The sequence below is a fragment of the Camelus ferus genome, chromosome 11 (genome assembly GCF_009834535.1).
Source record: "Camelus ferus isolate YT-003-E chromosome 11, BCGSAC_Cfer_1.0, whole genome shotgun sequence".
NCBI lineage: Eukaryota > Metazoa > Chordata > Mammalia > Artiodactyla > Camelidae > Camelus > Camelus ferus.
In genome coordinates, this window is record NC_045706.1 from 29,255,152 (window position 1) to 29,270,028 (window position 14,877).

The 14,877-nt window shown below is 45.4% G+C and overlaps 1 protein-coding gene across 10 annotated transcripts in view; it reads left to right on the forward strand.

Annotated features, from left to right (window-relative positions):
• ALDH18A1 (aldehyde dehydrogenase 18 family member A1) overlaps positions 1–14,877 on the forward strand; it is a 64,747-nt gene that overhangs the window by 20,382 nt on the left and 29,488 nt on the right. For all 10 annotated transcript variants that reach the window (XM_032491275.1, XM_032491274.1, XM_032491273.1 and 7 more), the window contains 10 exons: positions 1,085–1,209; positions 1,973–2,117; positions 2,813–2,886; positions 4,059–4,152; positions 6,805–7,025; positions 9,025–9,162; positions 11,069–11,264; positions 11,369–11,490; positions 13,432–13,618; positions 14,639–14,734. In XM_032491275.1, coding sequence (XP_032347166.1) covers positions 1,085–1,209; positions 1,973–2,117; positions 2,813–2,886; positions 4,059–4,152; positions 6,805–7,025; positions 9,025–9,162; positions 11,069–11,264; positions 11,369–11,490; positions 13,432–13,618; positions 14,639–14,734 — 1,398 coding nt within the window. The remainder of the gene's footprint in view (positions 1–1,084; positions 1,210–1,972; positions 2,118–2,812; positions 2,887–4,058; positions 4,153–6,804; positions 7,026–9,024; positions 9,163–11,068; positions 11,265–11,368; positions 11,491–13,431; positions 13,619–14,638; positions 14,735–14,877) is intronic.

Genomic DNA, 14,877 nt, shown 5'->3' on the forward strand with positions numbered 1-14,877 from the left:
TATCAGAATGCTAGGAACTCCTTGGTGTCTCTGGAGAAGGTTTAGCTTGGAATTGCCCAACCTTGCTCAGACTGTTTATGGTTTCATAGCATGGTGCCTTCTGAGAAGAACCCAGCCATGAACCCCGGGAGCTGTAGGGTGATGGGTTGAGGCAGACAGGCGTTGTGAGAGTTTATTTCTCTTAGGAGAGGGTATGCATATGGCAGGATTGTGTTAAAGATTTGGAATCGTGGGGCAGAGGGGTGTATTTTAGCACTGGAAAAGTAGTAACTTCAAACCAAAACATCACTGCCCAAATGTCCTTCAGCCGGTCCCTGACCACCAGCAGTTTCTCCCTGTCTGTGTCCCCCTTACAGCTTGACATGACCCCATTTTCTGACGTCCGCTTTTCCCCTTCCAAAGCTCCGACATGCTCTTTTCAGAGTGAAATTGTGAGGATTTTTAATCTTAGATGGTACACACATAACGTTTCGTGTAGCTCTTACTTTACGTCACTCTACTCAGTTATAAATGGGACATAGGCTTTGTGGTGACAAATGCAGACTGAATGCCAAGAGTCATACGCTCTTCTGTTGACTCAGCCTAACCTTCACAGCAGCTTACCCATAACGTAGGGTGTATAATCAGTGACTGTTTCCAAGGATACTGTGAAAGTTATTGAGAACCTGTTTCGTATTTCATGCCCCTGGAAATAAGTCATATTAAACAGTATACAGCTGCTGTGCTGTTTCTGCAAAAGCCACTCATCTTTTTCAATTGCATCCTTAAGTAGCAGTGGCACAGGTGAAGACAGCTTCCCTGTAGACAATGGGCAGGGCTAGTAAATTTTGTATCAAGGATATAGCCATGCTCTGATGCTGGAAAACATTCATTTATCAAGCAAGGTTATAAAAGCATGTAAAATGCGTCATCCTGGAGCTGTTTTTCAGTGTGAGTAGACTACACGGATCTCTTGACCTCTTCCTGTTAGAGCTGGTGGAATAGCAGTATTTATCTGGATGAGTCAAGTACAGAGTGGTTGGCAGGTACCCAGGGAGGTCTGTCTTCCGTTAAACAGTATTACCAACTCTTGTCTACTTTTTAGGCCTCTTTGACAGCCCCCCGGGGTCAGATGATGCAAAGCTCATTGATATATTTTATCCTGGTGATCAGCAGTCTGTGACCTTTGGAACCAAGTCAAGAGTGGGAATGGGTGGCATGGAAGCCAAGGTAAGAATCTGGTGCTGTTACTGCCTGTAACAGTTATAAAACCAAAACAATATTGTGTCCTTCTTACTTTTGTAATTGTTTGAGGGCTAACGCACATACACACTTAGAAAGACACACATATCTAAATATAGGCTCTATGCATATTGTGTACCTATATTTAGTCATGTCTTAGTATGTATTTTTATTAATAATATATAAAGAGTGTGTTCATATTGTAAACTCCTCAAGGGCAGGGTTGATATATTTTTCATAATTCATAAGTCCTCTAAATGTTAGTATTAGAACTCAAATGTTTCTTGATGAAATCTTTCAAAAAATTCTCTCCCTTTAGTTGTTCTGAGAAGTTATACCCTTCAGGTGTAGCATCATATGTAGCAATAGCAGAAACGAGGACAAGAATCTGACAAAAGGTCAGAGTACTCAGGGTCAGATTCTGGTTAAACGGATGGCTGGACACTAAGTTGAGTCACAGTAAGTCAAATGTAGAAGTTACGTGTCCCAGTACCGGAGAGTCTTGGAGCGAACACGCTGAGCGTGAAGGGCAGATTGGTTCATCTTTAGACAACACACTTCAAGGCTGGGGTGGGAGGAGTGCATGGGCTGAGCATGTCTTCACAGCCTCTGGACTTTTCCAAATATTCCTGCAGATATTTAAATTGCTCCATATTACATTGTATTTTGTATGTTTTACATGTTTAAAGTGCTGGTGACTAAACTCTGCAAAGGTCTGAATCTCATCCATGGATCTAACCTTTCCTATTAGGTGAAAGCAGCCCTCTGGGCTTTGCAAGGTGGCACTTCTGTGGTCATTGCCAACGGGACCCACCCGAAGGTGTCTGGGCACGTCATCACAGACATCGTGGAGGGCAAGAAAGTTGGCACCTTCTTTTCCGAAGTAAAGCCTGCAGGTAAGTAGTTCTTCATAGAGTCCCATAGTCTGTGGATGATGGACCACTAGCTAGTGACACCATGGTGGCCTAGATAGAGCTGAAAACTGAGCTCTCCCTTTGGGAGTAGAGCTTACAAAACTAATGTGCTAGTATTATGAAATATGGTGTTGTTTTGAACACTACTTGCAAATTGGATTTCACTTTGCTTTTGTAAAACTCATCTAACCTGCCTAACTAGGCCTCCTGTTCTCTCTAAAATCACTAAGCTAAAGAAGATAAACATCGATTTTTCTCAAGAAACATTTGCTAGGCCCATGCTGGATGCCAGGTCCTAATGAACACTGGAGGTGCAAAGATGCATGAGATATGGTATCTTCTCTCAAGTGTTCATAAGGATAGAATTGCCTTTTAATCTACAATTCAGAAATGCAAACACATTAAAAAAATATAACCCAAAATGGAATTGAGAAGAACTCTAGGAGACATAAATTGTATTGTCTGCCCTGAAAATGCAGGCAAGTTCTTGTATTTATGCCTGAGTTAATCTGGTATGCCCTTCTGCCATCTTATTGGTCAGAATGATCTCTGGATGTGAAACAAATGCACCAAGACACTGAACATGCACTCCAGGCATGTGATGAGCCTATGCTGATGCAGGATAGTGAGAGGGGGGTACTCTGACCGTGAGCTGATGTTTGCAAACGTTCTCGCAGGCCCTACCGTTGAGCAACAGGGAGAAATGGCTCGATCAGGAGGAAGGATGTTGGCCACTTTGGAACCTGAACAGGTAATAACCTGAGCTGATAGTTTTGTTAGTTTTCAGAGTGAGTCATGCTGTGAGGTTTAGTGCACAGACAAGCCTTTATTCCTCGTGCCCCATAAGAGTTAGATCTGAGTTACAAGTCTGATTCAAATTCACTCTGCCTTTTTTCTTTTTCTAAATTTTATTTTCCCCTTTGTCTTTTGTAGGCTGAAGTCTAAGGTAGCTTTGCGTCACTGTGATGTTTTGATCAAAAACATCATGAAAATGATGAGACCAGAGAGGCTAGTCCTGCCTCATACTGGGCGTGGAAATGTAGGAAAGTTACTTGTCCCAACCCACCCAGATCCCCTAGCTTACCTATCAGATGGAAGCTCCAGAGCCTGCTCCACAGTCACAGCCCTGCCCTGTCCTCGGTGAATCAGTCAAGTAGCAGACACGATGAAATGTGAGGAGGCCTGGTGGAAGCAGGGGGTTGGCTTCCCGAGGGCTGTGGTGTTAAGGCTGGATTTGAGGATGATGTATATAGGTTTCTTCTGGGGAGTACTTTGACCTGAGAAGAGAATTTAAAATAACTACAAGTAGAGAAAGGAAAGCCCAGGAGGACCCTAGCTTCTCTCTCAAATACTTCCTTTTACTCCTTCAGTAATCACCACACTGATTTGCTGTTTCCTAATCTAGATGGGTCAGGATTAGGGGTCTCCAGCATCCAGGACTGGGTTTTCCCCTTTGACTGTATTCATTTAATAAATAATTGTCAAAAAAGAAAGACTAGATGTAAAAACTTACCTGGGAAATCAGCTATACAGCTAGTGCAATTAAATAGGTGGAGATGTGTGTATCATGCTGATTCGAAGTGCTGGGCCCCGTCCCGCGGACAGTTTGTGTAATTCCTCATGCCCTCTCCCCCACCATGAGGCCATGGTTTGCTGATCATCATGATCAGGAGTAGTAAAAGAGGAAGAAAAGTAAGAAGAACTAGGGGGAGTTAGCAGTGAGAGAGGAAGGGAAAATGAGGGGAGCACTGGTGGGAAGTGAGGGATGCGAAGTGAGGAGATGTCAGTCATTGGTGCCCTTGGCTTTAGGAGTAAGGCCTGGCTCTCAGAACAGTAGGTTTAAAAGTGTGGTGTGCATTCTTCTTGGATTAACATGTTTACTTATTTGTTTTAATGTTTTTTGTGTTTTGTTTTTTATCCTAGAGAGCAGAGATTATCCATCATCTGGCTGATCTGTTGACGGACCAGCGAGATGAGATCCTGCTAGCCAACAAAAAAGACTTGGAGGAGGCAGAGGGTAAAGACCAGACATTTTAGAGTCAATGTTATGGAGCGGTTTGTTTTGATTTTCATTCTTTGTTTTACTAATAATTCTTATATCACAGTCTGCCTAAAGTCAGGATTGTTACAGGAGAAGTTGTATATTATGTGTCATTTTATTGAGGGTTGGTGGCTGGTGTTCATTGGGATTTTTCCAACCACACACCTCCCTCCATCCCCTTTCCTAGATACTCTAGTACACCCCACCACCCACCCCCAAGGGCTTTTTCCATTCCCCTCAGGTCGCCAGCTATGGCTACCATGGCAGTTTCAAGGAAAAAAAAAAGAGAGGGGAGGGTATAACTCAGTGGTAAGAGTGCCTGCTTAGCATGCACAAGATTCTGGGTTCAATCCCCAGCACCTCCATTAAAAACAAATAAATGAATAAACCTAATTACTCCCCCAAAAATAAAGTTAAAAAATAATGAAAGCATTTTTAAAATAGAAAAGTTTTTAAAACAGACTGAAAAAGAAAGATTGAGGACCTCACTATTTTAGACATTAATAGCAGCTAACATTTACTGAGGTCTTTCTGTGTTGCTAGGCATTTGGACTAAGGGATTAACAGCCAGTCTCATTTTGTCTTTACAACTTAGTACCTGCAAGGTGCCTGCTATTTATTATCCCTATTTTACAGAGGAGAAAACTGAAGTACAGAGAAGTTGTCATGTGCCTAAAATCATATGGCCAGTGACAGATCTGGGAGTCAAACCCAGATGGACAGTGCATATCAGATAGTCGTAGAAGTAGTTTGTGCAGCCTGTGATGAGAGATAGCTTATCTCCTGGTTCCTTAACCAGGGTGTAGGCCGCCATCCAGGAATGCCCTCCAGGTGCTACTGGTGGAGTAAGGGAGATGGCTGACCTCACATTGCAGGCAACTGAGTATGTAGTCTGGTGAGCCCTCACTCTTTCCTTTTTCTTAATTCTCTGTCTTTTCCACCCAAAATAATGGAGGTTGATTTTAGGGAGTTTTTAAATTTCCTTTTCTCTTGAATAAATGTGTCTCAAATAAAACATCAAAATTTGTGGTATTCCCTTCGGAGAAACCTTGCAGGGCTCATCAACATTGTTTTCATTCCTTAAAACATTTTTGAACCATTGCTCTAAAAAGTCCTTTAGATTTTACATCTGGTCTTTTGAATTTTCACAGTATTGGTAAAGCCATAAAATAAATTTTCAGAAATGAAAGAAATCTTTATTGACATTTTATCCATCCAATTCTCTAAAATAAAGGAATTAAGACCCACAGAGATTAAAGCTGTTGCTCAAGGTTACACACCTAGCTGTTGGCAGAGCTCTGACTTCTCGTCCCAGTTCTCTCTGGAAATCCTCAAGGACACATGGTGACTTAAGAACAGAGTCTTGGGTATAAATGAGCATGGTAATCATCTCTGACTCGGTGCACCCATTTCAGGAAATGTATCCTGAGAAAATATTTCAAGAGGAAAAAACAGCTCTAAATGTAAAGATTTGTAGAGCAAGATTATCCCATTGAAAACTGGAAACACCCTGAGTAATAATATAGGTGCAGTCATGTGCCTTAAACTATCAACTCGATGGAATATTTAGTAGTAATTAAAATAATTTTGCAGCATGGAAAATGTACATGCATTCTGAAGTGAAAAACTGGGGTATAATATTTAACATGCACTATCATTAAAACAGTTTTTAACACGTGAGGAGAAATGAAGAAAATAAATTGATGTAATCAGTTGATAGAACAATAGTTTAGTTTTTTCTTAATACAAGGTTGGTTCCTCCCCTCTGAAGTAGAAATCTTTATCTTATCTTGGTGGTTATGACTATAAAAAAGAAGAGGAAATTTTCCATAATTATATTCAACAGTAACCCTGGTAATGATTTGTGATATGATTCCAAATGGTTTTCCTGAGTATATGTACCTGTTCATATACTGTACATGTATATATGTGAGTGTGTGTGTGTGGTGAGAGGTAATCATAATCACACCATGCATACTGTTATATTAAACTTAAAGAAAATTCTGTATGTGAACTTACCATAATTCTATTTAAATCTTTATTTCAAAAGAAGACATCTTTGTTGTTCCCAATTAAAAAATAATTCACTCATTATAAAAAATTAAAATAATACAAAAGATAGGTAGAGATCATCACCATTCTTGATGCTTTTCAACATCCCTGTGCACATGTATATATGCAGTGTTTGATAAATAGAATTGTATACATACTGTTTTGTAGTTTGCTGTTTTCACAGACTGTATCCTGGACAGCTTTCCATATCAGTAAATGTAAGTGTTATTTATAATAACTTCATTGTAGCCCATTGTCCGAATACGTAGGTGGAATCCAGTTTCCCACTGTTATAAAAAAGTGATGATTACATGCAAGTTTGCTCATGCAAATGATACATTTCTGGAACTGAAATCGTTGGCACAAAGGGTGTGAGTGTCCACACCTTTATATGATGACTGTATACTGCCAGACTGTTCCCCTCCACTCCCAGGAAAGCTGTGTAAATAGCATGTCGTTGTCTCCCTAGGACCCCCTAAGTTCCTTGTCTGTTCCTAATGCAGCCACATGTTCAGTAAAACAGCCATAGCCTGCCCAGGTCTCCTGCTTCATCGTGTCTTCTTCACTCCTCTTCAGGGCGACTTGCAGCTCCTCTGCTGAAACGCTTGAGCCTCTCCACGTCTAAACTGAACAGCCTGGCCATCGGTCTGCGGCAGATCGCGGCCTCGTCACAGGACAGCGTGGGGCGTGTTCTGCGCCGGACCCGAATTGCCAAAAACTTGGAACTAGAACAAGTGACTGTCCCAATTGGAGTTCTGCTGGTCATCTTTGAGTCTCGCCCTGACTGTCTGCCCCAGGTATGTGAACAGTGCCTGCCATTGGGGTGGGGGAATTGGAGGAAGAGCATCTTTTTAGGACTCAAGATAAATCTCCCAAAGATATTTTCCTTCCTCCTTCCCTTCTCTTCTTCCTTCTCTTCCTTTCTTTTAGAAACTCTTACCTTTTTTTCCCCAAAGATTATTTTATTGATTCCTTCAGTAATTCTAAAGTAGGTAGTATTCATATGTCCATTTTACAGTTGAAGAAACTGAAGCTTATGGGAGGTAATATTCCTGTCACACTTAACAAGGATGGATCTGGGCCTTGAGCCCAGATGAACCTCTCATGCCATGATGCGGGAGCATGTTTCCAGATACCTTAGTTCTCTGGAGCACTTTGTTCCCCGCCCACAGAATCCCTGCTAGCCTCCTGCAGGCTCGTTCATCTTGTAACTGGTTTTGCCCATGTGAAGAAGACCCAAGTATTATCCATGTCACAGATGGCTTCCTTTAGGTTCCTGTAGGTACATCTCTTAGAAAAAAGAACTTTCAGTACTTAATGGAAACTAGCACACAACCCCCATTAAGAAATCTGATGAATCACAGGCTAATGTGGAGAAACTGTGTAACAAAGGTCTTACCAAGCAGCCATGCTGTGGTGGTAGAGGGTGGCCTTGCTTGTTGCCCTAAACTCCCTCCTGGAAATCTGGAACCGGTTCCCCACTGGACTGTCCAGTAGGATGATAGCAGTTCTTTCTTTTCACTAGCCCCAGAGTCTCAGAGAGGTTCTATTTAAAAACAAACAAAAAATCAGTACTCTTGTCGGTAGGGCATCAAGTGTCCTTGGGAGTCCCACATGCTCAGTGGAGGATGCTCCTTAACATGTCCTAAAAGCAGCTGGTCCACCAAGGGACTCCCATACCATCAGGGGTCTGTCCTCGGCACCTGGCTGGTCCTGTCACACTGCCCCCTTCTGGCTACGTACCTGTCTCACAGAGATGCCCCAGAGATAACTGCAGGATTCCCCTCAGCTGGTAGAGAGGGATCCCAAGTCTCTGCAGGCCAGGTCCGTGACGTTCGCTGCCTCGCTTTATCTGTACTAGTGGATACTTCTCGAGGGAAAAGGTTTCCTCTTTAGCCAGTTATAGCTGAGGTTCCTCACCTGGGATCTTAACCTTGGATGGCATTCCAGAATCCATGAATCCTAAAAGTTATATACAGAATTCTGTGTGTTTGTGCATGTATCTGGAAAAAGTTTACATAATTTTTGTAAGGGGTTCATGAGCAACAAAAACAAACAAAAAAGGATTAAGAACCTGCTAATCTTAACGGAGAGTACATGTTCATGCTAGATTTTTTTTTATAAAGTTTCTTTGACTACATTACAAAAACAGTAAGATTTTCATTCATCCCGAGAGCATTCAGGGAGTTCTGCCTCAGGCCTCAGATGATCGGGTCAGTGTCATGAGCTCCTTGCTCTGAGAGGGCTCCTCCTACGTCACCTCCCCAGACAGGACTTGTACTTCTTCCCAGCAGCCTCGGCCGCAGCTGTCCGGGGGCTGGCAGGAGCTCCAGTCCCCTCCAGGTTCTCAGCACCAGGCATTCAGAGCTCTCGGGACAGTGACGGGGCCAGGGTGGGACATGGTCAGAGATGCTGCCCCACTGCAGCCTGAGTCAGGTGGAGCAGCACTTGAGTCAGGGGGGGTCATGTGATGCTGGCCACCTAACTTGGGTGGCTCTGTAATGATGCTAAGGCGGCTGTATAGTGTAGTTCCTGGGATCCAGTGCTTTGGGACTGAAGTCAAGGCTCCCAGCCCTGCCATTTATAAGCTGTGTGACTGTCACCAACCTCTCTGGGCTTCAGTGTCCTTATCTGTAAAGCAGGGGATGAAACAGGTACTTAATTCACTGGAATGGTGTGAAGATTAGGTGTTTAACACAGTGCTGGGCACAGAATATGTGCTCAGTGATTGCTAATGTTCTCGTTTCTATTGCTGCTTTTTCCCTTTGGTTCACTGCTCCCCTCTTTGATCTGCAGGTGGCAGCCTTGGCTATTGCAAGTGGTAATGGCCTGTTACTCAAAGGAGGGAAGGAGGCTTCACACAGCAACCGGATTCTTCACCTCCTGACCCAGGAGGCCCTCTCGATCCATGGAGTCAAGGAGGCTGTACAGCTGGTAGGTTCCTGGGAATGGGCCATGGAAGGCCAAGCCACTGGTGCAGGCAGGCTGGGTTAGAGCAGCAGCAGGTCCTGTGTGCCTGCTGACGGTGGACATTGCCTGGGCTACCTTGGCCAGGTGGGTCTTGAGTGGCTCAGAAAGTCCCCTCATACAGCTGTGTCCTCACACTGTTGATTTACAAGAATGCCTGCCATCCCTTTATTCTTTAGGTCACAGGCAGCAGGATACCAGTCCCAGAGTGTGAGGCCTGGGTTCTGCTCCCTGGCAGTGATTTAGGCCGAATCAGATGAGATACGTTGTATGAAGGGTTGCCATGCAGCTAATAAGCATGAGGTCACACTGTTAACACTGCTATTGTTGTGGTCATTATTCTAACCATCATTTCACTCTCCTCAACTGTCCAGTGGAGCTTTTGAACTACTAGGTAGTTTTGTTGAGCACCTACTATGGTCGAAGCACTTTCATCCATTGTCTCATTTAATCCTCACAACAACTCTATGAGAAACATACCATTAGTTATTAAGTCCACTTTATGGATAGGAGAAGAATAGGCTCATTGATGAAGTAACTCACCCAAAATCGCAGTCTGCGGTAGAGCTTAGTTTTGGAGCTAGGCTGACTTCACGTGCTTCCCTTTTTCCCTTGAGGCCCACTCGCTCCAACATTGCAGGATGCTGTTGGCTGCTGAGAGAGTGCTACAGACCTGCCGCGTTACTTGCTCGCTGACGAGAAGCTAGGTTATTCTTACAGCAACATGTTGGAAAGAGCACAGACTTTAGGGGTTCAAGTCCCAGCTGCACCACATCCTAGTTTAATTCAACAAGTTTCCTCCTTCTCCTTCACATACATGCAGTAAAGTATCCTAATCTTCCGCAAACAACTCTGTGGTTGGGTCCACACATGCGCACGCGCACACACACACAACCGCCTGCCGTATCAAGGTACAGAAATTTCCAACACCCCAGAGGCTCCCTGGGGACCTTCCCCGTCAGCGTGCCCCACCCCCACCCCCAGGTAACTGCTTCTTTTACTTCTTTCATATTCATTTTCTTTTGCCTGTTCTTGAACTTCATATAAATGAAGTCATTCAGAATGCACTGTTTTATCTTGAGTTTCTTTTGTTCATTATGTCTGTTCTTATGTCTTTCTCTTTTTTTTCACCATGTAGTGTTCCATTTACATGCACATACTACAGCTTATCTTTTCTTCTATGAGGGACATTTGGGTTGTTTCCAGTTTGAGGCTATGCAGATTCAAGTGACTGTGACCCTTCCTGTACATGTATATTTGTATTTCTATTGTTAGTAACATGACCACATGGGGGAAAATTAAAAATCAAGACGAGAGGGAACGTGCGCATAGTCTCAGTGTTCTAACACGGCACGTTAGTCAGTTCAGCAAGCATCCCGGAGTAGAGGTATCAGCGGAAGTCATGGGGAACAGTGACTCCTTAGCAAGACCCAGCTGTGATTAGAGACCCAACGGAGCTGCCGCTTCCTTGCGTGATCCTCATTGCCTGGCATTCTCTGCGCCTCCTCTGACTTCCAGAGATAGCACTTTGTGCCTCTTATTGCATTTGTAAAATGATCTGACCTGTGTTATGGCTGGTGGTGTCCTAGTCCTGTCTTCCTTACCAGACTCTGAGCCCTTTGGGTAGGGACCCTGTCCTGCGTGTTTCGTAATGCAGAGCACGGCACCTAATGTGCAGGGTTTGATAAGCATTTGCTGGACAGCTTTTCTGTTCCCATGATGGGGAACTTAATCTTGTATTTGGAGTAAGTTTTCACAGCACCACTTATTTCTCAGGAAGTAGAAACATTTTTCTGTAAAAGGGATGCTGCTCCTTCAGTTCTTGTGTGGTCAGGAGATGTCATCTTTATCTTTTTATTCTCTGCCTGTTCAGGTGAATACCAGAGAAGAAGTGGAAGATCTTTGCCGCCTAGACAAAATGATAGACCTGATCATCCCACGCGGCTCCTCCCAGCTGGTCAGAGACATCCAGAAAGCTGCTAAGGGCATTCCAGTGATGGGGCACAGTGAAGGGATCTGCCACATGTACGTGGATTCAGAATCCAGTGTCGATAAGGCCACCAGACTAGGTGAGCTGGATGGGGTCCCGTTTGTATGCAGGCAAAATACTTGTTGTGTCCTTTGTGACTCCAGATCATGTCAGTAGAAACCATTCTTTGTCCTCCCCTTTCAGTCAGAGACTCTAAGTGTGAATATCCAGCTGCCTGCAATGCTTTGGAGACTCTGTTAATCCACCGAGATCTGCTGAGAACACCGTTATTTGACCAGATCATTGACATGCTGAGGGTGGAGCAGGTACGACAAGCCCGTCGCTTCTGTCTTCCCCTCTGAGGTGTGGAAGCCTGTGGGGTTAGACGGGGAGCAGCTGCCGTAGCATTTAAGGCGACTGGAGAAGCAGTGTTTCTGAGCATCTGCCATGTGCAGAGTTCTGTGCTGAGAACACAGAGCGGGTATGACACGACTATGTGGTCTGGTAGGTGGAACACGAACAGCTTCACTCCAAACTGGAGTGTGTTAAGTGCCAAGAGGGTTCGGAGATAAGGCAGGTTAGGTGGCAGCCCGCTGAATGGACTCTTTCCTGCAGCCACCCTTTTTATTCCGGTGGCATAAAGTTTATGTTTCTGAACACACATTCCTGTTTGGATTTGATTTGAAAAGATTGTACAGAAATGTTTTCAAACCAAAAATTTATATGTATCCGCCCCTCCACAAATGTCTTCAATTACTAGTGTTAATATGCTTCATACAGTGGTATTTGAGAGTCAGCAACTTGTATAATGTCCTCTCTGGGTTATTTTCTTATCATGTCACTAAAGTCATAAACAGCCAATTTCAAACATTGATGTTTGAAATTTTCTGTCAGGATGCATTTTAAGCTTTAATCTCTGATGTCTTGGCACCCTTCCAGAATTATGTAAACTAGCGCAATAGTAGAGAAAGTGACTCCCAGCCTTGGTTGCTTTGACCCCGAGCATGGGCCTCTTCCCTTCCATCCTTTTGCTGGAAAGGAAGGCTTCAGTCAATTTATAAATGTGGCATGATCCCAGTGAGAACCTGAAAGGACAATTTTGAAAATGAAGATGCACCCCACACATTACAAGGGAGTTAGATCGCCTGATCACTCATGTTTGGGGCCTTACTTCACAATAGTGGCCTATTTGAGCACTTACGTATGCCAGGCACCACACTAGACTGGACTGGACAAGAGGAATGCTCTCCTGTATCCAGGAATAAAACCCCCAGGCCTGATTCAGACAAACCTACAGTATCCTCAGTCATCCTGAAGATAACCTTGAGATTCCTCAAGTCAGAACAAGCCAGCACGTATACTTCGTGCAACACCTTGGAAGTGCAGCAAGTAAGCCAGCAGGGCGACTCACGCAGGGGTGGGGTTCCGGTCCCTGGAGCATGGCTGGATCCCAGGCCTGGAGGAAGTGGAGTCCCAGGTAGGAAAGCATGCCGGGCCGCTGAGTGACAAGGACAGGATAGACACCACTTGTTGTGACTCAAGCCAAGGCAAGAGCTTGGTCCCAAAGACTCAAGGCATGAACACTGCCCTGGGGAGGCCTCAGAACAAGCCCTAAATGGGATCACACTTGTGATGGACTGGGGCCCTCTTGAGCAGCCTCAGGATCCTTAAATTCCTCCAGCCAGGAGCAGGATTAGCCCCAGCGTCTGGACCTGAGCTGAACCTAGAAATGGGGCCAGACCAACAGAGTCAGAAATCTGACAAGTAACCAGTTTGAAGTGGTTACCACCCAAGTGCTGTTTTCCTCTAAAGCTTCTTCCCCCGCCACCCCGGGGCAAAGGGTGTGGAAGTGTATTCGTGCCTTCTTTCTGTCTGAGTCCAGTGCCTAAGTCCACACGCAGGGAATGGGATTTTTATAGTCACGTGTTCTTTTTAGTAAATGCCAGTAGTCAAGAGCTTATGTCGATATCCCATTAAATGCCTTGCACATTCTTCACATTCAAAGGCTTCCTGCTTAAATCCCTGCTCCCAGCTTTACTGGGGGCCCGTTGCTGGCAAGTGGCCGCCAGCATTTTCCAAAGCAGAGCATCCTGGAGGGTGGGAGCCTGCCTCTAAAAGGAAGCAGGGACGAGCTTAGTTTCCAGGTGAGAGGAACCCCTGAGCTCATCGTCTTCAGGCTCATCTTGCTGTTGGATCCCAGAGGGAGGGGCGTGTGCTTGCTTATTTCTGCTGTTTACGTTGTTGCCTCTGGACTTGCCCTGTTCCAGGTGAAGATTCATGCAGGCCCCAAGTTTGCCTCCTATCTGACCTTCAGCCCTTCCGAAGTGAAGTCCCTCCGAACGGAGTACGGGGACCTGGAACTGTGCATTGAAGTGGTGGACAGCGTGCAAGAGGCCATCGACCACATCCACAAGTATGGCAGCTCCCACACGGACGTCATCGTCACAGAGAATGGTCAGTGTGCAGAGGCCTCCGGCGCACCGTGCCTGCCTTGTATGCCTCGATCTCCCAGGTGGCCCTGCTCCCCTCGGCCCCTCTTGGCCTGCAGAAAAACATGATCGGGGTGGATGATGATGATGTCTGGTGTTGGTGGCATTTGCTGGTTTGCTGGGTGCTTTTACATCTGTTACCTCGTTGTGTTGTCACAGTGGCCTTTCCTGTGGGAGGAAGCAGGAAAGAGGTAATTAGCTCCCCTTTAAACACGGCTGACTCTGTATCAGAGGCCTTGCCATTTAATCCATGCAACTGTCTTTCCAGGCTGTTGCAGTAAACCCATTTTACAGCTGAGGAAACCAAGGTTCAGGAGGCTAAGCGCAGAACTGACTAGTTTAGAGCAAAACCAACTCCACACAGTCACTCATTTCCCTCCACAGGGGTGCACCAAGAGACACACCTGGGGGTCAGGCACCAGAGGCCCAGTGGTAAAGGACCAGTGTGGCCATCAGGGAACTGCCAGTCAGGGGAATCACAGCATATTATAGTATCTTATAATGCTAGTAACAGCTAACAGTTCTGAGCACTAGCCATCTGCTAGGCTCTGGGTGAGGGCCCCGTGGCTGTCAGTTCGTTTATCCTCTCCGCAAGCCCGTGAGCTGGGTGTAATTGTCAGTCCCCATTGTACTCAGGTGCAGAGAGGTCCAGAAACCCACCCGCAGTCACGGCTGGTGGGTGTGGAGTTGGACTTAAGACTTAGGCATTTGGCTCAGAACGTATAGATAGTGTAGCCAGGCCATGGCAGTCTGCAGGGAGATCTGGATTCCAACCCAGTCTTTCCCAGGTAGCTGCTTCTTTGACAGCATGACTGATGAAGCAGGTTTGCCTTATTTTTTAGATTTTTCACAAGTCTCTGTGTTTAATACTCAGGGAAGCACCTCAGGGGCCTGGTCCCTGCCCTCGTCAGGCCCCGTTGAGTGGCTGGAAGCAGGGTATTCTCCATGGCCCATCCTGACTCAATTTCTTCCTTTTATCCTGCAGAGAAGACAGCAGAGTTCTTCCTCCAGCACGTAGATAGTGCCTGCGTGTTCTGGAACGCCAGCACTCGCTTCTCTGATGGCTACCGCTTCGGACTGGGTAAGAAGGAGTCTGGCTGTGGAAGAAAGGAGTCCCTTGGGACTCACTGTGTGACCCAAGGAGCATGGTGAGGGTGGAGGAGACACCTCCCCTCTCAGTCACAGGTGTGATCCAGATAATGGAGACAGACCGTAGGAGGTGGG